At 33.8% G+C, this 22,687-nt stretch overlaps 2 protein-coding genes across 6 annotated transcripts; one reads left to right on the top strand and one right to left on the bottom strand.

The window, feature by feature from the left end:
- Positions 1-640: 640 nt before the first annotated feature.
- Positions 641-22,642, bottom strand: LOC140057134 (uncharacterized). Of its 5 annotated transcripts, none has more exons than XR_011846874.1 (4): positions 22,610-22,642; positions 19,162-19,300; positions 2,593-2,706; positions 641-806 (listed from the first exon to the last, which is right to left on the bottom strand). XR_011846874.1 is itself a non-coding variant. In XM_072102683.1 (4 exons), exons 2-4 carry the CDS (start codon positions 3,303-3,305, stop codon positions 747-749), a joined length of 333 nt encoding a protein of 110 aa, XP_071958784.1. In that variant the 5' UTR covers positions 3,306-3,334; positions 22,610-22,624; the 3' UTR covers positions 641-746. The 5 variants fall into 5 exon arrangements, 4 of the variants coding, with proteins under 4 accessions (XP_071958784.1, XP_071958783.1, XP_071958785.1 ...); XM_072102683.1 differs by lacking the exon at positions 19,162-19,300 and adding an exon at positions 3,147-3,334 and having other exon boundaries at positions 22,610-22,624; XM_072102682.1 differs by lacking the exon at positions 22,610-22,642 and adding an exon at positions 3,147-3,334 and having other exon boundaries at positions 19,162-19,287.
- On the top strand, positions 7,142-19,987 carry LOC140057133 (uncharacterized). The gene is made up of 2 exons (XM_072102679.1): positions 7,142-7,328; positions 17,731-19,987. The coding sequence occupies exons 1-2, from the start codon at positions 7,250-7,252 to the stop codon at positions 19,737-19,739; spliced, it is 2,088 nt and encodes a 695-aa protein (XP_071958780.1). The 5' UTR covers positions 7,142-7,249; the 3' UTR covers positions 19,740-19,987.
- Positions 22,643-22,687: the final 45 nt, after the last annotated feature.

Raw genomic sequence — 22,687 nt, forward strand, 5'->3', positions numbered from 1 at the left:
AGACAGCTGAATACAGTAGTATTGTATAGCATGCAGCCATCTAGGACCTTTTCCAGTTTACAAATACATTTCAGTAATTCTCCCATGTATTGTGATTTATAGCAAGTTACGATTAACTTACATAATGTACATAAAAATTCATTCAGACATATATATAATATTGATATTCATTAACTAAAAACATGATATTTATGATGTATATTATTATTTAATATTTCTTGTATATTGAACTATTAAAATACAAAAGCCAATAACATAACTGATATAACATTGGGAATTATCTATCAATAAAACATCTTTTCTCTCTTATTATCATCAAAATAACATGTATTTTTTATTTCATTGTTTTCTATAATAACTACAAAATAAATGTGCTATAAACCCACAAACAGTGAGACACTCTTCAGGCCTATCTTCCATGCTACACCATAAGTTCAAACAGAAAAACCAACAACAGAGTATAATAGTTAACTTAAAAGGGTCATGAATGGTTCACAAGAGAAAATACTTCCGGAGCATGTAAAGAACCTTCACCATGTGACTGTGTTGATCAGTTTGGACAGAGAAAACTTGTCTTTTTTTTAACTTTTTCATCATCATTAAATGTTATGCATAATCAATTCATAATATATGAGCATTCGATGACATATGATCTAATTCCTACTACTGCATATTGTGTTTACTGGTCGTCTCCACAGTGTGTTAGTTACCCAATAGTGTACGTTCCTGGATGTCTTTATATGGACTCATAACTTTGCAAATCCCTCTACTGTATCATCCATGTTTATTGGTTCTTGAGTTGATTTCTGAAATCAAAATGAGACAAGTTTCGATAGTAAGCAGAGTTCTCCAATGCAATATTAAACCATAAATATTTGTTTGACGGTTTACAAATCACAGGCTTCAGGCTGTTTAGATTTTCATTTATCAACAAATGATAAATAGTTTATGTTATTTAAAAAGTTGTTTTACAAGAATTTAAAGTTGTTTAATTCTGGGATAAAATTGTCCATGCCTCCCAGGTCACGATTTAATTTCAAGATGGTGCGGTTAAGTGTGCTTGGAATTAAATATAAACAAACATACGAAAACAAACAGTGAGCTCATTTAATTCATTTTGACCATAAATCTGTGTTTTATTAAGATTTATTTCGATCTACAGTATATACAATTGAATTATTTGAAAATTCGGCAAACACTGGTTAGATTTAAATAGGCATTCCGCATGTTTTTAATTTTTAATGGTGACATTTTGGGAGTATTTTTTCTATGTAGGCCTACTGTATATGGATTCTGAATAATGAATGGAATGCCTATGGAATGGTTTCTTGGATAAATGATCTCTGCAGTGTATTCATTATAAGTATTTAATAGACTGCTCGTCGTGGACTTTCTTAGTTATATTAATTAAGGGGCTATTCAATTTATACGCGTACGTGTAGGCCTAGTAAAGTCAGCCGAAAACGTCGCAGTTTGTAAAGATCGTAAATTGTATTTCTTAAAATCCTGACCACTGTTCACGCAAGAGGCATTTTAACCCGATGGCGTAAAGTACGACGCTAAAAAAAAAATACGATAGATATGAACGTCATTTGTAATTGTCTTCAGTATATGGACAATAATAACTAGAACGAAGTCCGGCGGAAAAACGTGACTTTTTCTTGGAGATCGTATTAGATTTCATTGACATTTGAGACGCTAAAAATATACCGGTAATTGTTTGTTAGGCCTATAGGTCCATGGTTGTTGGATACATTATAGAATACATGGGCTTCATTCATGGGCCTATTGTATCAATACCGTAGTCTTCTAGTGACCATGAAATGTATTCTAAAACGAAACAAACGTGAGCCTATAGGCTATATTTGTAAGATTTCTTCAAGATCGTAAATTACATTTCTTAAAATCGTAGACATTTTTTCATGCAAGAGATAAGTTGTGACAGGACTCGTATATCTTACAATCAATGTTGGTGCATGATCGTAAGTCACAAGCTTAAAACCGTAATAACATCATATTAATTCAACGCCGGTCGGTATGGATTCGAAGATGAGGAGGCCTAACTATGTTAATATGATATGAAAGGGTACAGCAGACAGTGGTCTGTTCAGTGACCGACAACTTCTCCAGACTCCAAAACTCCAACACATTACCTTCGCACCCCCCCCCCCCCTCCAAATCAGTATTATTTATTCGAATGAACGCCCCGCTTTTGAATAAACAATTTTTACTGTATTTTATCACTTCTCGATATTTATTAATTGTTTTATTTTCTCATAATTATAGGGGGTATTTATTTGATTACCATATTATAAAATAAATAAACGCCTCCCTTGATTAAACTCCCACTAAAACTCATCCTGAACAATAAACGCCCCGGGCGTTTATTCGAAATATGGTATGTAGTTGCAAGGATAGAATCGGAGGGAAAGAACTGGTTCGGAGGAAAAAGAACCGGATCGATTATGACCAAAATCAAATAATTTTCTCCCATTCCTATTGACGTACCCGCACACAATAAATATAAATACACACCCCTACTTTTACAATGGAATAACCAAACCAAAAACTATATTTTATCAATTTACTTACCAGTTGCGTGGCGACTTTTTTTTGTTTATCTTTTTTCTTCTCAGCAATACTTTGTTGAAGCTCCTTAAATGTATCATTATTGCTTTTAACTTTGTTTTTATTTTGGTGATTTAACTAAAAACGAAACACAAAGGCCTTTAATACATATCATATTTTCATTTTTAGTCGTGTGCAACGCGACTCTACAGCTCACTATGTCGGTCGGTCGGTCGGTAAACACTAACTTGTCCTCCCCTACTAACCGTCCTGTTTCGTAAAGTCCCTATTACTACAAGACGACGCGCTCTTATCTCAGGATGGCATTCCACATGGACAGCGTCTTTGAATTATAATAATAATAATAATAATAAATAATATATTTATACAGGATAAAACAATCAGATAACAGTGTATCTGTTTTACATTGTGGTCCTGTCCTGAATTATATAAGACGTTGTCTATATCGTTGAGACTAAAACATTTGCACTTGAATTAAGTCACATACACTATATCGATTTTCTCTAAACATTCTTAAAAAGGAATTCTACATTATAATATTTTACTTGACACCTTACCCTCTTTAAGTTCGTTGAAACTGACTTGGCCTTCAATTGCTGAGCTTTCACTACTTTATGATGTGAAACTTTGAACACTTTCATTGTTGGTCCTTTTACTTTTCCACTTCCCGTCTTCAATTTTCCTCCCGGTTGGTTTTTCTGTTTGGCTTTTCCCATCTTCAATTCTTCGTATGCCTCCTTATCACCTGTAGTCAGAGAGTTGTAATAATATCATTTCCTGTAGTAAAGGATAAAACAGTATAGAACCCTAATGAGGTTGAAACCCCTAAAAGAGAACAGCACTAATAAGAAGACACTTCTAATAAGGGGACACTTTCGTGTCACAAAGACACGAGAGGAAATATATGTTTACTACTACAATAACTACTACGACCCCTATTTAGGAGATACACCTTTTTTTAGTCCCGTAGAAGTCCCATAATAGTGTATGTTTAATTGAAGAGTAGGCATTTTCTTGTATGCTCTACTACACATGTCCTTTTTGTATGCACCGTACCCGTAGAGTAGAGTAGAGTCTTGACGTCACTTGTCTTGACGCAAACAAGCTCACAATAAACTAAAAATAGCAAACAATAAAAAATAGGCCTAATTTACTAATACAATGGCGGTGTACGTCCACGCACACGCAAGTCTCCGTGTAGTTTACGTAACAACTATTATATGATTAGGCCTACGATGACCTTAATAACTATATCCTTCTAAATGTAATTAGCCATACACACGGTAATTATATAAATTAGAGAACGTTTTTTTTTTTTTTACTAATTATCATATCGTTTAGTGAAGGGTAAAGCTAGCCCCGATGCCCTTTTAAAAATTAAATTAAATCTTTTTTAAACAAAATGTAAAATAAATGTTTGCGGATTTACTAGGGTTCATTAAAAAATTACGAGCAAAGCATTCTTTAAAATATTTCTTAAAGTAAAGTATGTATAAAATAACGATATGAAAATGTAAATAAAGAGTAAACAATACAAATATAATATAGGCTAATAATAATGTAATTACAAAGTCATAATCCTTGACATTGTGTCATATTTATTCGATGACAGATGAGACCCAATTAAAAAAGGTTGCCTGAATTTTGTGGGGGATAGCGAACTTTTTGATCGATAAATTATTTTTGTAAACGTCAAATTCTTTGCTCTATGCGTCAAGAAGGAAGAAAGACAGATAGCCGATGGGAAAGAAACGTGTCGTTGACCAATTGTTAACAATAGATGATGAGCGATAGAAATAATTGATATGACCCAGCTTTAGAGCCAAGTGAACCATGGATTATATTGTGCAGGTGAGGTGAACTATTCCTAAACAAATAATCATTATACTGGTTATTCTTACTTCACTACCCCTATTAAGGGGACACCTTCTGGGCCCAACAATAATCATTATACTGGTTATTCTTACTTCATTACCCCTATTAAGGGGACATCTTCTGGGTCTAACAAAGTGTCCCCTGAATACGGTAGGGGTTGTTTCTTATAATATAAATGTGGCTTGGCTCACGACAACAATCTGCAAAAAGCGTCAACGGACCTGTTCTTGTTTAGTTATTTACCTGGATAATTCCACCCACCAATGTTTGCTTGAAACCAACTTATATTCGGGTACTACTAAGCCTGGCAGACCCACATCGGAAAACTTCATGTGGCCTACCTGACAAATAACATCACCATGAACTGAAATAACTGCGTACATTCTTATTCCGTGTTGATAACTAAATCAAAAATAAATATTACCATTGACCGGTTATATAGAATAAATGAAAGGTTAGGCCGTTTGACCGACCGAGATATAACGATCAAACAACGGACTGAAATGGTACCAGACCGCCTGTGCTTCTGTTGATTATCAAATCATTTATTTACTGCATCAACACGCAATATTTACAATTGATTATAACAGGGACCGGCTGTTTGCAGCTGAATTCCAGAATCATTGGAATTAAATACAAGACGGGACTGTATTCAACTTTAAATGTTGAAACGGGTACCGTACTATTTTGTCGAAAATTTGTATCGTATTCGGAAACTAATCACTGTTGAAACATTTAATGACATATAATAACGTCAACATTAATGTTAGGCGTTATTGGCTTCCAGGAGCTAATTAAAAGTATAGAGTGTTGGATTTCAGGTGTTGACCCATCAACGAACGTCATGGCGATTATAAATAGACGACGGTCGTAACATTTCGACGTTCCTCCAAAGCCCATGAAACTTCAGTTTCGTAAAATATGGATGGCACATAATAATATATACACACACATTTATCAAGAAACAATTACTTTATACCTTTAAGGCCATGTATACGATGTATGAAATATTTATAAACAAAACAAAAATATTAGTTATACCGTTATGGTACAATGTATCGACAAACCGGAATTCGCCAAACGTCAATTTGCCAATGCGTTTTTTTCGCCACCGAAAATGTCGTTAAGGAAATTTGCCGTGAGGTCTCGTAGGTCCGACAAATAGAGGCCTTGTAATGTGTGTGGCATCGTCCAGTACCGTTTCGTTCCGGATTTATCAAATGTTACACCGCAACGTCAACACGGAATTACCGATACCGTTTTGTATGAAGAAATGAAAACAAAGGATCTGAATAATATACTGATCTTGTAGGGCAAGCTATCGCTTCTAACCCAGGTTATTGTCTGATCTCATCTTTAGTGCATCGTATCATGTACTTGATGGGTTTAATCGGTTCGATTGTGGATAATTACACCTATTTATCATCTAATAACCCATTTAATCAGTTATACATAACAGTTATTCAGACTCAAATGCCTCGTTAGATGGTTCTAAGACGTGCATTTTATAGTTATTCAAACAGAATGTACGCGCTTTTTCCCGTAATGAAACCTTTCCCCCTCGCGTGCAGAAGCAAGTCGGAAGTAGAGTATTTTAAGTTAAAGATGTATTGTCCCTTGAAACACAAAAAAATGAAGGTCAAAATATACTAAATTTTAATTGGCCATATCAAAGTAATATTAAAGTTATTCACTTTAAGTCGAAAATTCGAGCCAAAAACAACAATGTTACGTAATTAACAGCTAAATTATTTTGATTAGGCCTACATTTCGTCTGGAAAACAGTCGCGAGCGAAAGTAAACAAAGATTTCAAACCATGAGTATACATTATGCATGATGCTAATTAGGATTGTTTACAACTTGCACGGTTGAGAAGGTGTTTTCACACAGATCATGAGGAAGTTTTATGATTATGCATACAGAGTAGCCAAATAAGCGCATTGCGTTATGAGATATGTTTTGATTGAAAACTTTGACTGGAAGTAAAATTTATTTTTTTAACCAAAAAACGTCTGTATTTCAGTTAAATTATATTTTTTTCGACTAATTTTTGGTGAAAGTTAATAACTATTATGATACTTCAAAATGACCCACTTTTTTTCGAAATCTTTTTATTTGAATTTTTTTGGAATTTGACAAAGGGACAATACATCTTTAATGAGGACGCAGAAGATTTATACAGTACTATCATGCATGCAGATGAACATATATAAATTGTCCATAACGTTATATAGGCCGACAAGACATGTCCTCAAATATGTCCATATATCGTACTCTACACCGTAGATAGGCAGGTCATCAAATGTAAATTACAGTAAGCTATAGTACATTACAGGACATCCTTAATGTTCAATGTTACTAATACGTAAATACTTTCATACTACTATTCAATACTATTTCCACTATTCTTACAGTGTTAGTATAAGGCCTACTACAAATGATGGTATTTTGCGTTATACTAGATTCCCTTCCCCTCAATGGAAATGAAAGCCTGTCAATTACCGTAAGTTACGCCCACTCGGTGATTTAAGCTTGGCGTAACAACTACTTCCGACCAGTTATTTCGCTTGTTATAGTAATTGATATCACCAATCACATCGCTCGATACACGATCAGCCTCCTTTTAATATTGTCACAAATAAAATCAATCGTTCACTGGTCGTGGGGCATTATATATTGTCTTGTCATGAACACACGAGTCGAAATGACACTGTCGTGACAACGGTGATAATTCATCTCCATTGTGACTATTTTGACTTCGAATAATTTGCGGTTTATTTCAAGATGAAGAACGAAGTTATGGTATTGAAACTTGTAGCGTTCGTGTTTTTGGTTTTAAGCACAACGTATGCTGAAAATGAAGGTAATTAACTAATTTGTATTGATGTTTTTGAGTTTAAGAAGTCGTTAAGTTTCATTAAATCAATTAAATTGCACGTCGAGGCATTTAAAGTAACTAATCGCCGTATTATCTGTACTTTACACAAAAGCCGTGATATTGATTATTACTGTATAGCGTTGCTGATGATTGACAATATTCTGAATAAACAATTTAGGCCTACATGATGACCTATTAATTGTAGGTATAATGTTTATAATAGCAGTAGACCTACACATAGAATAGCCTAATAGGTAAGCCTAAGTAGAACCACGTAATAGGACTATGATGCAACTATTTAAAATTAATAGAAATGTTTATTAATTATCTTTGTCAAAAAATAAACCAGTCCACTGTATCTTTCATATAAGGAACTATACCTATTTACTCAATTATAGTTTACCAGTAATATTTTTTATTCATAACAACAGTAATGAACTGGTTGATAGTTCGTAGTATTTATGATAGACAATCGGTTTGTATAGTTCAGTTCGAATGCTATTCAAACCACCCACTTACCGACCATAAACCTCTTCTCACGTTAGTAAACATAACAGTACTCATAACATTATTAATATATCTTCATAGGTAGGCCTACATGCGCGCGTTTTGACAGGTTTAAGTACTTGGACTTAAGGCCAGATCAACCCCCAACGTTACTTTTTGTCTACTGCAGTGCAGTAGATCGTTTACATACGTGATGATATGTTCGTTTCTTCATTTCATTGATAACACTGCGACATACCCATGCAGACTTGTAAGCAAAATTGAAAGTTTTACAATATCACGTAATGTAGATCGCGCTGTAAGTCAGAATTAGAGTTAATTTCCGGAGCAAATCAAACATCAAATGTACCGTATCTATCCGATATTTTCTTGAACCATTGAATGAAAAGATATTTGTTCATTGGAAAACGGTTAATAAATAGACAGACATAGACATTATGGAAAATTAACTTATTAAACATAAATCTCGTGAAAATTAAAGCATATTTTCGGTTCGACTAGCAGGCTAGTGGTTCGTGGTTTTTATTTTATGCTTTGGGTAAATACTTTAGTCAATTGACTCCCCTTTATAGAGCTTATTGTAATCCGTCTCTGTTGGTATTAACGGACACACACACTTTTCAACCAATTTGTATTTTAAAACGTAAGCAAATCTTTACAAATGACATTCTTTTTAACAATAATAACATAAGCCGCAACAGGTTGGCGGATTACCTGAAGCGAATAACTTTATCTAGTCACGTTACAAATACATTGTGTTTGGATATAACAATTGTGTACAAGCCCGAGAGATTATCACAGTATTAAGACCCGTTCACACCGAGCCCGGATTGCGATAAAAATGAGTGTACATAACTGGTTAAGAATAGAGCCTGTTCACACTCATTCCGTACAAAACGTGCGTGTGTGATCGAAAAACGTAGCTAACTATCCCTAGCTTAATCCGGGCTCGTTGTGAACGTCATTGAAAAAGTGCACAAGACATTTGAACGGCTTTTGGGGACAAACTGCTGGAAACTATCTGGAAACTTCACAGAAATTGATGAGTTTGATAACACCAATACTGTAATCAATTATCATTATTTTCGACTCAATTTCTCACCCTGTAGGCCTTATGTACAACCATAATGCTCTTCCCTGGAGTGAAAACGATTACCTCCCGCAGTGATCAATCAATAATATTTTACCCTTATTACCCTCTAAAGATCAATAATTTAACACGTTGCAAGCTTTGAGGTGTAAATGGTCAAATGCTGTGACATCATTTTCATTGTGGTGACGCAAACATACACTGCAGAAATTTAAGCTTGTTTCACAACGCTGAATTGATCAGCGACATTGCTTGTGATTACTTGCGCTGCGTCCAGTGTCAACCAAGCTTTATGAATTTTAAACAGATAATAATTTTATTTGGAAAATTATTGAATGGAAGTGTTTTTTTTCTTTTGAAATTAGCCATGTCCAAAAGCCATGATAATAAATAAAACTTACACGACTGATGTCCTGTCTTGTAAAGCGGTAGTCGATTTACCGTTTGGTCAAATAACCTTGATTTTACTCTTTCCTTCCCTTTATACCGTATTTACTTACAAAGATTACCGGACCTTATCCCTGCGTTATCCCTACATTACACAGACCTGAAATAGTTGGTTTGATTTTAAACTGCCACACAAACTGTTAATTAATTAGTTTTAATCGATTTTTAACTTAATCAATTGGTTCTAGAAATTAATAATTAAACTCATCAGTTTATCGATATGTTTTTCAATTCATATGGGATTTAAATGATCGGAAACGTAATAGCGTATATTTATATTTTGATTGATTTTTCTTCAAACGCATTACCTCAAACATATACAGTATTTTCTTATCAACTACGAAATTTTAGAATCGTGTCCCGCGATATTTGGTAGTCTGGGAACACGAAATGTATGCAACACTACAATGACTAATTAAACACAGTACTGTACTTGAACGGGTCAACATGGGTCAAAATTTGTAGAATACTGTATATCAATACTTTTAGACAATGAATTAGTCACAAAGAAAAATTATATACTATAATTTTTCTGTCAATCAACTGACCAACCTAAATGAGTCGCCAACAAATCTAGGCACCAGATGGACATTATGGTCATCATCGGATGAAATAATCCATAACTCCTCCTCGTATGCTGGCATTTACAGGCAAGGTGTTATTTCCCTTTCCTCTTTGTTGATTACCGCTGACATACTATCTTATGAACTTTCATATCGTAAATATACTTACGTTGACTACTGAGATATAGCATCTTTAAAATCATTTGAGAATGGAAGTAGTTGTGACAGATTTGAAATAAACCATTGTACATACATTTAATCATCTTCAGCTATTATTCCATTTGTACGTCTATATTCCTTTATGGTCACATTTGCTGGATTTTCAGGAGATATTTTGTACTGCATTCTTATTACGTAAGGGATGCTGTCACTTTAAAATAACGAACTTTAGAATCGAAATGTTACGGAAATAATTCCGATAGGCCTATTTGTTTACAAATACTTTTCAGAATCATGTCTCCATTCGATGTTGTCTTAATGATTCGGTCTACGAGAATGTGCGCAAACATTGAATGTTAGTCGATTACAATAATAACATTTTAATCCTTTAAAAAGGCAACGGCATTCAGCAATATCACTTAAACATCATAAGTTTTTTTACAATCACCGAAGATAATAATTATTATTGGACACATTAAAACAATTTGGGTAGCCGGTTGGTTATGTTGTTGTTAACCATGTGTAGTAATTGCGCACCGCATGACCGACGTGAATTTGTGGCGGTTTATCTGGGAGCTGCACACGACTTGTCTACAAGTCTCGTTCGTACAACCGTCATCCAGGTCAGGGATTGCAATCCTGCGGCGTCCATGTGTTGCGTATTTTTCTAACATTTTAAACAGTTTAAAGTGTGCCAATTAACACATGTTTCTTATCAAAAAATGTCTAAAACATCAAGTCAAGTAATATTGTTCCGAGTAGTCTTATGGAAATATTATTGTTCCCACTGATGGTACATTATTTGCCTGATAGGGATTTAGATCAGAGGTGAAGAGTGAAATTTTACCCCTAGCCTGGTTTGAAGTGAATACGGAAACTATTAAGAGATTACGAGAACAATGCAATGAGCTAATGTACTGTGGTGGTCGAAATTAATTCCTTCTTGCTCGAACCAACGATGTATTTAGGCTTCAATGTAATCCTAAAGCTAATACACTATATAAACATTAATCGCATACAATTCTAAAATAACCAGTTCAAACATGTTTATTTTAGTATTAACCATCAACTATATCGAATCACCTTTTCGTTAAAGGTGAGATACTTATTGCATCCTCCAGGTCGTCGAATTGTTCCCGTCTATCCTTCATCTCTTCCTCAACTATCTTCCCTTTTAGGCCTATGCATTCATCTATTATTACGTCTATATTCTTTTATGGTCATATTTCCTGGATTTCAAGAGATATTTTGTATTATTCTTCGTGAAAATGAAGATTATTGTCTTAATATTGGTTTCCGTATCTTACGTAATTTGCATCGGTAGGATACGGTGCCCGTCTGTCCAGAGCATAATAGTTGCTCTCTGGTCCGACTGACTTTTTACATCAATAACTAGCGTGTCATGATTGTTTAGGGTAGAAGCTTTACAACTGTTCCTTATTACATATTAAATAATTACTAACTATTAAACAGTGTATGTAACTAATTTGTTCGTGTGGAAACCGTTTAGCCATGCCTCGAGGGGGTGAAAGTCAAGGATCTATAACCAAGGTCGGCAAGCCCACCTTTTGCTATCCGCACTTTCTCACTCAACTGGCTCACCCAAGAAATTGCATGTAGGCCACGCATAATATGTTTTTAATGACCTATGACCGGGAATTCTCAGTGGAGTGATATTTTTAGTAAATGGGTAGCTTATACAAGTCAGCCTTACCCTAGTTCAATCCTGACGCATAAATTGTCGCCTCTAACAGGCGGCAGCAGCATTATCTCATATAATTATTTTCCGATTTATACTATTTCATTCATAACCACAAGTATATTTATTTTGTTATACTTATTATTTCATTTTTAAGTTTATTACAAATGGTAAATTTAATGGTGAAATGCGTTTACCCATCATAACAATTAGCTTAAGTTAAAAGAAAGAGTTGAAACAAATAATACTGTGAGTGTGGGCTATCCTTTTAAATTTTCTTTTCTGTGTCAACAACTAATAATTACATTTTTAAGTATGCCTTATTTTCCAATAAATTCAAATTAACTCTCCCGGATTCGGTAAGGGGTGGAAGTGATACTTGTTATCTTGCTATTCGGAAAAAATGTTCACACCTCTAACATTTGACCACTGGAGTATAATTTAATCCGATTGATTTAACCAAAAACCGCTTAACTGATCGCGAACAAGGAATCAGAAACTTTCAGCCAATACACATTTACAATGAATTCGCTGATGATAGACAATGTTTAGACGGTATTGACCAAACTTAAACAAACATATCTAGTGTTCTTTGTGTATATTTGATCACTAATTGGTTTTTATGTCATGCTCTATTGATATCCTATACCCCAATTAATAGGCTATATTCAAAGTCCCTGTCGCCATTGAGATGTTCCAATTGGTTTGATCACACAATCAATGTCTTTATATTCATTTTCGAACATTATTATATATGGTCTACTGAAGTAAACTGAATAGTCTGTTTCTCTGGACCAGCAAATGTGTGTAATAGGGCCTATAGACATTAGTTAGGGCCTATAGACATTAGTAATCTTTCGTTGTGCATATTGAATGCCTACAAGGTTGTAACAGGGTGAAACTTTCACTCTTCAGTTTGATTACTACGATCTATTAATCTTTTTTTCTTTTTACATGCCATGTAGGCCTAAGCTTACATTTATTTTAAATGTACATTCCACAACGTACAATTATACAGTGTAAAATACTCTACGAAGTAAACTGTGTATCGTATCATACCACCAAATCTATTTCATTTTCAGCAACATTTCATGGGCTGACTTGCCCGATGTTCTAAAATAAGTATAGTGTTTATTATTATGACTATTATAGTACGTTTAGGATACTCTGCAACTAGATATATCTTATTATGGGATCTTAATTGTGTATATCCTGTCTATCCAGTAATTTGTTGTCTATATGTCAAATCGAATACTTTTTTATGTCAGTCTGAAAATATGTGTAGGGAGTTCCAAGGGAAGTTAGCGGGTCAAAGTGATAGGAAAGTAATGATATTAATATAGGCTACAAACATTCCAATTATGATATAATATAAATATAAATCAACGATGATATAATGTTTAATAAAAATAAAACTTCTCCTGTTTCCAATATTAAATCACATTAGTTCAAGAAACATAATTTGGGTTTTAGATAGAACGAAGTTAGCTCAATCTGAATAGTATCCGAGTTACAACCGATTGTGTAAGTTAACGCCGTGTCGATAACTCCGATATAAATCATCAAATCAGATTCATCCAGAACATCCAATGTTACTTTAACTCCGATAGGCTAAGTTTCAGAATGTAATGACAAATGGTGATGGTGATAGAAATATCTTCCCATCGTCGGATGTCTTTTTTTAGTTTGAACTCAAAACAAGGTCGCAATGTAATCTTGATAAAGAAAAGATCGTGTAAACAAAGCTAATGGAAGGTAACAGAGCAGCATCTAGGTAAAAAGAATGCTCTAATAATGTAAACTATTGTTGAGTATAGATCTTTGTGCATTAGGACTATACTTAATAATAATAACAGGTAAATAAGTAAACAACTAATATTAGAAGAACTCCATAGCAGAGTTTATTTTAGAAATACCTTACAATATTGACCAAGAACTTAAGAGAAAGTAAATATGTGTTTTACATGTTCAAGTATGATAAAGTTTGTTATTTGCTTGATTCTGGGTCTTGATAAACTGAATTGTCGCCCTATTTCACCATGAAATAGAAAATGACAGGATCAAAGGCCTCGGTTCTTTCGTATGTATACTTTACTCTCTTATAAGTGTCGAAATAACCATAACTTGCGATAACATTTATATCCATATAAACATCCCTTTGTTCAAAAACATTGTTCTCAAATTTAGATTTGAACTCGTGGTAAAGTCTCACCATAATTGGAACATGGCTCCATCGTTGGAGCAGGGAAGTATTATCTTTATACCTACCTGGTTGGAGGATAACATGATGCATCGTTTTACTTTCCTCAATGCAATCGAATTATTTTATTAAGATTTCCCTTCTAAAAAGTTTTTGTAAGAGTTTCCAATTTCTTTCTTAGGCCTACATACCTCGTGAAAATTAAAACGATACCTCTCTGCTATATGCTTGCGTTCAACGACAATACATCATGCGAGATAACATATTTCCTTTTGAAAAACTACAAAACTTGCATGAAACTACCAATATTTTCTTGAAGGAAACTACATTTAATACATGATATTCTGTTTCTTTAAATACTCGATATCAAAAAAAACCCAAGGAAATTGATTAAACCACATGAACTCTGTACCATACCTGGCAAAACAAAACAATTAAGGAAACTCTAACGACAGCCAAGTCTGTAAATAACGGTTTTCAAACACCGCAACTATGATGTGCTCGTTACAGGAAAGAAAGTTATTAATATTTAGCAGATATCTTTGTCTATAAATATAATAAGTACCCACATGGTACAGTATACATTATAAGCCCTCAACCAATCTTAGTATGCTTCAGCAATAACACAATTGGGATGTGAACTAAAAGTTAAATAGGCCTACTCCTAAAATGTAAGAATCCCTTCAATCAATGATCCATATACATAGTCATTAGTGATTCTAATTAAGCTTGGTTCCCACTAGAACGTAACACAAGGACGTAAACGCAACGCAAGCGTTTTAACCAATGACAAGCAAAGTTATAGACAGTTAGCAATCACAAGCGAATATCCATCGCTTGTGATAGGTCAATTCACTTGCGTTGCGTTACGTCCTTGCGTTGCGTTACGTCCTTGCGTTAAGTTCTAGTGGGAACCAAGCTTAATTAGAGACCAAAACTGAAAAAAAACCCTTTCTAAAGCTCTGTCTACAGACAAACTAGTTTGACAAAAAAAGTGAGAAATACCCAGATATGGTACCGTAGTGATATGACATCATCATGTCCATATATGGCCACATCACATTTTTTGTCACATAAAGTTTGATAGTGTAGACACTAACAGAGCTTAATAAATATAGTGGTCTTTATTTTGAAGATTTTATAGGGAATTTTGTAGAAGTACTGTACAGTATAATTCAAAGTATTACAAAATCAGGACAAACGTTGACTTCTGTATCAACTTTAGCATTGACAATACATTTTATCATATGAATTGAAAGGTGTAAAGTATGGGATTTACAACTTTTGTTTGAAAAAACACTTACAACCCAATACTGGTATGCTGACTGAATGCATGACAAATACTTTCAGAAAAAGACTTTAGTATTTTTTTTTATACAAAAACAATAATCTCTGGTAGGTGATAACACACAAAATATTGATAATTCAGACGGATCAGTAGTTATGATAGATATGATTTTAAAAAGCTAATCAAAATCTTTGGTTCTAATATATTAAATTACTTAATTTTCTCTAAGGTCCTAAAGTATTATTTGAAATTAAATTTCAGTTAGTTTTTTATTTATTTCAACAATATTAACACACAGTGGTCTCTCATCAGTGTAATGTAACCATGGAGATTTGCAATATACTTTTACAGTAATCTATTTCATACAGTAATTGCTCACACTGTCTGTCCATGGTCAGACATAGCTACAAAGTGTCTTCTTTTGTGACAGGTTGATACAGTTGTTAAAAACAAATCAAAAACTAATAATAATCTCATGCTATTAACACTAGGACATAACGCTATGAAAACAAAGTCACACATAGAGTACTGTATAACATATTTTTATAATGTTATTGATAAATTTCTTATCATGCTGTGAAATGAATAATCTGCGTTTCTCATTATCAATGGAATGATAAAAGGGATGGAATAGAAATTTACTTTTTTATCCACTAGCAAAGCTTTACTAGTTGGAAACAATTTAACTAGCAAAATGACAACCCAACTAGCAAGCTAGAGTTTTTTGTGTTCTGTAAAAAGTTTACAGTATTAATTGGCAAGTACCTTTTTAAATTAGAACCAGCAAACAATTAACTGGTTTTGACATTTTTAACTAGCAATTATGAACAATAATCTACTAGCAAATTGCTAGAATTTATAGCCATCCATAGCAATGATACCAATTCAAAATAATAGGTAATGAATGAAATATTAGAATAAAAAACAGCTACTTCTACGAATCTAATTTCATACAACTGGTTTATTTTAAGTTGATAGTGAACAGTACAGTGTGAACTTTTTTAAATAAGTACAGTAACTTGTTGAATAGGTAAATATTATTCAAAAATATATTTGATCTACACACAACTTGATTCAAAATGAAAGATGTTTCTGTAATACGAGAAACATTACCTTCAAAACACTGATTTACAAGATAAAATTTAAACCTTTTAATTTGTTGACACGTAATCTTATCTCTAATCTCCGCCTTTCTATTCCAATCAGTAAGTTCTTGTACAGTTTATGAAATGTGTAGTTGTAATATACAGATTGTATATAGATTGTTATCACTAACTGTATATGCTTGTTGAACCAATTCTTACAATGATTCAACTTTCAATGCTGCAGGGAGAATTCCCTTCTAGGGTGGTCAAAAGTTTATCAAACTAAAGCAAGCAAACAATGATTTCCACAGTACGCGTGTCGTATGCATGTTTTAACTAGAACAAATCAAGCAAAAAAATCTTTTTTGCACCAGCAGCTTATTTATATCAACGATTGTGAAAAATTCAGATAATTATTTATTCTCATGGTTTAACAGAGACTTCATTTACAAAGAGAAACAATTCTCTGTTATTTTAAGACCAATTAAAATAAATGATACTGATCTACAAGACCACTGACTGTTTAACCTTAACCTGATTGTATATAATGTGATTGATATTAAAAATTGTTTATAGTAATTTTCTATAAAGAATAATACCTACACTAAAAACCATGCATTTAATACCTCTGTACACCTATTACAGATAATCTATTCTCTTTGTTGTCTGAGTATGACTGTTTAGTCATAACTACCCAATTTTAAATGAGAGGCCGCTTGGATTATCTGCCTATGATAAAGAAAAATTCACCTTTGTAGAAATATCAAATTCAATTTTGTTTTTCTTTAATCTTTTACATTTTACCAACAAAATTCAAAACCTGAGAAAAAGAAATGGGATCACAATGAACTTTACCTGCATTCTCTACAACAGATAAACTATAAAACTTCTTTATCAACAAAAGTTTTGCGTTACATTACTTTTTTTTCATTTGTCTTCTTCCTCTTGATCATGTAAACCAAAACACAGACAAAAACTAAAAACAACAACTGCAGTCATAATTATGGGATTCCAAATGATAGGTTACAAAGATTATCTATCTATAAATAAACCAAGCATTCCGTTTATCAATCACTATTTTTTATTTCCATGTCTCTACCATGTTTCCTAACGCCTTCATGTTTCTTAACAAGCAAAACACTAACAAGGCAGATGTGGAAACATAATTATCTGAAATTATGCATTTATTGAAATTTGGTATACTCAAACGTTATCCATTGCAAAAGAAAAATTTTTTTTTTTATTTATTTGTCATGATCATTTTAGAACTGTAACAACACTTTAAAGGAATTATTAGAACACATATTTATAAAAATGAAATTGATGAATGAATTTATTATTTTTTGTAGATATTGGGGTTAATGAAAAATCCAGTGCTGACTTTTCTGCAGTGGACTCTTTGATGCTTGATTTTTTGAAGAAGAACCATTACTCTGGCGCAACAATGGGGATCTCTAAAGGCAACCGTCTGCTGTACACTCAAGGTTATGGCAAAACCACAAGTGGAGAGATCAAGATGCAACCAACCACACTCCTGCCAATCTCCAGCTTGTCAAAGACTATTACAGCAGTAGCCATCTTGAAGCTTCATTCAGACAATCAAATGAACTTGACAGATAGAGTGTTTGGACCATCAGGAATTCTTGAAAATATTGTTCCACTAGATTCAGTCATTCGGGATAAACAAGTTCTTGGAATTACGGTTCAGCATCTGTTAGAACACACCAGTGGATGGGGACAGATGACACCATATTTGTATGATCCTATGCTGAATCCGGTTTACTTGGCTCGAGGTCATAATGTCACAAACATCGCTCTTGAAATGGGCATCAATGGAATTTTAACCCACAATGACATTATAAAGTTCATGTTGACTAAGAACCTTCAATCAACTCCTGGAATGAGATTCCACTACTCAAATTTTGGTTACTGTATTCTTGGAAGAATCGTGGAAGAGATATCTGGAATGCCTTATGAAGAGTACATAAAAGAGGAGATTTTGAGTCCGTTGGGAATGATTCACACCAGACTAGGACCACATCAAGATGGTTATATTGGTGATTCTTTACAACCTACTCTTAACTTTGATGAAGGAGCTCTAGATATATTCACAGATGCCACATATACTCAAGATCTCTTTGAACTCTGGGACTCAACTCTTGGCTGGTTCTCTACAGTTTATGACATCTCTAGATTTGTCAACGGTTTAACAGAAGGTAGTTTGGTGGATCATTCAGTATTATCGCTACTCAGGACTCGTCCGATATCACTGATTTCCGCAAAGAAAGAGAGATGGTATGGTTATGGGGTCTTTACTGATCGCAGTCAAGCCTGGTGGCAGGTTAGTGATCAGAATGGTGATGAAATACTTTTACACCACATTAGATGTAGAAACAAAATTACAGTAAAAGATGGACAAACATTTTGCAAGGATAATGAGGATTTGAGTGTGGTGATCATTATGAGTTCTAACAACAGGAAAGACATCAAACAGTTGTCAGAATCTCTAATTGCATCTGTTGAAACCTGGCCAGCTTCAGATGAATTATCTGTAAACGATCTAGGCATAAAAACGAATGATGATGTGTTTGTGGCATCGATGATTCCAGAGAACGACATAAAAGCTGTAACAAACGCTTTCTTACGACTGAAGTACAATCCCTCTTGGATGGATGCTTATGTTGTTAATGGAAAGACTCTTTTTACAGTTGTATTTAAACTAGACAAAAAACATAACTACAGAGTTGCTTATTTAAAAACAAAACAGAGCTTGAACTTACTTGTAGAGAAAAACTTAAAAGATGGTTACACCATTTCTTTTGTTGTGAGCTGCAACAGCCAGCAGGACTCTGGACGTACACGTCACTCCGTCGTTTTCAGAAACCGCAAAGAAAGTAAGAAAGAAGATAACTCTTTAACCTGGTGGAATCAATCATGGAAAAAATATATCACAGGAACACTGAATTACTATAAAAGTTATAACTATGCACCAGTTATACAAAGTGTTATAGTGCATAAAGGTATGAAACATGTAAGCTACAGATTTGAAAAAAAGAAATCCAAAAACTGGAAGTCATACGTGGATTTACCACGAGAAAGCCTTGAGCAAGTTATTAAAGAAAACGCTCAACATAATCGTAGATTACGATATTTAGACAGTTATTTTGAGAATGGTGAATTATTATTTTCTGGAGTATTTACATCAGATTCAAATACATGGATGGTTCAGGTTGATCTAACAGAAACAGAACTAAGAGAAAACTTGACACAAATGTCCAAAAGAAACTATGAACCTGAGATGATCATTGGGTATGAAGCGAATGAGCAACCTATGTTTGTGGTTGTTTGGAAGAATTAATTTATTTGTATAAAGATGAATATATTTATTAATTTATGAATTTAAATAGACAAAAAACAATGATGTTCAGCATTAGGAAAAGAAGAAGTGACCTAACAAAGAAGAATTGGCTTAGTAATATGAAATGTGCTAAACAAAGAAGAACATTAATTTGTTTCTTTAAAAACAAGAATATAAGAAATGAATGCAATTAGTACGGCACTGTAAATATTATTGTGTAAATACGTTATTAATAAAGGAATACTTAGATGTTTACACAAATTTGTCATATTTTTGTTTAGTCTAAAAGATTGCTAATTAGTGAAACCTGAAAGTTCCCACTTAATTAAATTACTGTACTACACATTGAAAGAACTAATTATGTGTGACATTTACACCAAGGCCCTTCTTCAACATATTTTAGAATGTAAACAAAAACAGATTCTAGTTCTAGTTGTTAAGACCTAGAGGATCGTAGGGGTGTAACAGATGAGATTCAGTGTACTCATCATGATACGATACACAGGGCATAAGCCATTATCTCTTCTCCGGGCTGGTGGGGTTTTGCTGGATGGCCGTCGTTGGTTCTGTTGAACTGGGTGTCCAACCACCCTACTCTAAAGGAGTTAATAGGGTACCGGTTTAGCCGCCGGTGTGTGACAGTGGCTGTGAGTGTGTGGACTAGTACACTGGACATACGGTTTATAGTCCTTATCCGAGAAGAATCGTTCTACTGTACCACCAGAACCATGTAGCGAGTGAGCCCTAAACTCTTGCCGATTATACGGTTCCACTGTCTTAACCACTTGGCCACTCACTTAGAAACTGAGAAAGATACTTGAAAAAATGCTATATGAACACATATTGTACTGTATTTAGAAATAAAAGAAGTTGAATCATAAAAGTGATTGTATCACTAAATCAATATTAATTGATACTTTTAAACACCCTAGAGATATTTTTGTGAAGAAGGAGCTGTATAGCTCTACACCATGCTAAACAACTGGTAAGTATAAAAGCCTTTAGGTAATTAACGAGTACTTTACAAAGGAAAGTGCTTTATTGACAATGAAAGGAATGCAATAAAAGTTACAAAATTAGAGTTCAACTTTGTGGTACTATCAATTCTGTTTTGCTTGATCTTTGAAAGGAAAATGTCCTAAATGGATTTATACTGTATCTGCCCACATGGATGAGAAGGTAGACATTCTGAGTGGGGACAAGTTATGCATTCTGGATCTGATATATTCATAAAATTTCAACTGTTTGTCCTTTTCTGCAATCAAATAGACAATTTGTAGTAGAAGAACACCTTATTCAGGAAACAGTCACTTTCCTGTGAAAAAAATGAAGTGAGCAATATACGTGACACAGCCAACCTCTATTCAGGGAATACTTACTAATAAGGGGACACTTTTTTGGGTCAGGAACATGTCCCCTTTAATAGGGGTGTACCGTAGATAGTTTACGATAGTTCTCCACTTATCAAGGTACACTACCAGTCACCAGTTACTGTAACTATTTAATTACATGACCTAGAAATTGTATGCGAACCCCAAACCCGAGCTTACTCTTAAAAATTAAGATATTGTCTCACATAAATTGATATCAAGTTACTGATTCCGCTTAATTAATATTTTTGTAATAGAAAAAAAAATTTTTGCCACATATGGTGTGCCATATTAATAACAGAGGGCGACATCTATATTTGCATTGTGTGAAGGCAGTAACTATTAATATTATACTGTAACTACTTGGCCCCCCCGCCCAGTACCCAAAATATAATAAAATACCACAAATAAATTAATCATACATTTTAATTTACACAAAATCCTGTTATATATTGCTTAATAATTGTTGGGACAAAATAACCTCAATTATTCCACAGACCCTTTAGACCTCAGCCTGCTGTCTTACCGTCAGGCTGTATATCCGCCAGGCATATGACCGGTTGGGCCGCCGACAAGTTGAGCCGCCGGTAATTTCTATGAAACGCCCAGCGCGTCTCTTACGACATTTCGCGTAGTGATTAGAGCGGTGTCCTAGTACAAGTTCATGGTCTTTATGTTTATTATGTCATGAAAATAAATAATATATAATTACATACTACAATGTTGGTTTGAACCACCATAACACAGCAAAGGAAAGTAGTCATATTTAATAATTAATTGTTTTTAATCTTTCAAGGTAAAAATGCTGTGCACTCTCTATTTGTCTCGCGTGGACGTGTAGGCCTACCCAAAAGACTAATAGAGTATTGATATTCTTAAAATGATGTTAAATAATTAATATCTTTTATTTACTATATCTTTTAATATCATATTTTATTGAATTTTACAATTTTAATACACAAAATATTTCCCTAAAAAACGGTGATTTTATGTAATTATTTAACCTGAGGGGGCAACATGTTTACGTCATTTTTGGCTAAAAACGATCATTTTCGGTGATGTTTTAGGTCTTTTATTTTGGAATCTACAAGTACAAGTCAGATTTTCATATTAGTTCTTTAAATTGTAATATTTAATACTATACTAAAAAGTGTGATATAAACTTCGTTATCCCTAATGAAAATAGAACTTCTATTAAATAAAAAACGAGCACCGGCGAAAGTTAGCATTTGGCGTTTCATAAAAAATAACGTTTTTCTGGCGGCGGCTCAACCTGGCCTAATCCATCCGCCAGGGGGGTTCGGGACCTGTTGAGTGTTGTGCTGTGAATCTTTACTGTTGTAGGCCTAGCTACCTCTAACTATAGGACTAGAGCTGTAACTCAAAAATACTTTGGTATTGTAATTTATAATAGTAGTACAAACGTATAAGCACAACATTAATGAAATTATTAAAATAATCTATTACAAATTACAAATGAGTTGAATTTCCGAAGTTTACCTTAAAAAAGTTGCTGTTCCAAGAAAATACAGACCACGTTGAATTGTTTACATTTAGCGCCCTCCTTCATTTTCCACT

Source organism: Antedon mediterranea, chromosome 8 (assembly GCF_964355755.1).
Source record: "Antedon mediterranea chromosome 8, ecAntMedi1.1, whole genome shotgun sequence".
Lineage (NCBI taxonomy): Eukaryota > Metazoa > Echinodermata > Crinoidea > Comatulida > Antedonidae > Antedon > Antedon mediterranea.

Excerpts from the sequence above, each read along its gene's own strand:
- LOC140057134 (XM_072102680.1), bottom strand. The coding sequence starts at position 3,623 with ATGTGTAGTAGAGCATACAAGAAAATGCCTACTCTTCAATTAAACATA. Across the intron at positions 3,335-3,541 it reads TTCTACGGGACTAAAAAAAG|GTGATAAGGAGGCATACGAA; the intron begins GTGTATCTCCTA and ends CTCTGACTACAG. Across the intron at positions 2,707-3,146 it reads TTTCAACGAACTTAAAGAGG|TTAAATCACCAAAATAAAAA; the intron begins GTAAGGTGTCAA and ends TTTCGTTTTTAG.
- LOC140057133 (XM_072102679.1), top strand. The coding sequence starts at position 7,250 with ATGAAGAACGAAGTTATGGTATTGAAACTTGTAGCGTTCGTGTTTTTG. Across the intron at positions 7,329-17,730 it reads AACGTATGCTGAAAATGAAG|ATATTGGGGTTAATGAAAAA; the intron begins GTAATTAACTAA and ends TATTTTTTGTAG.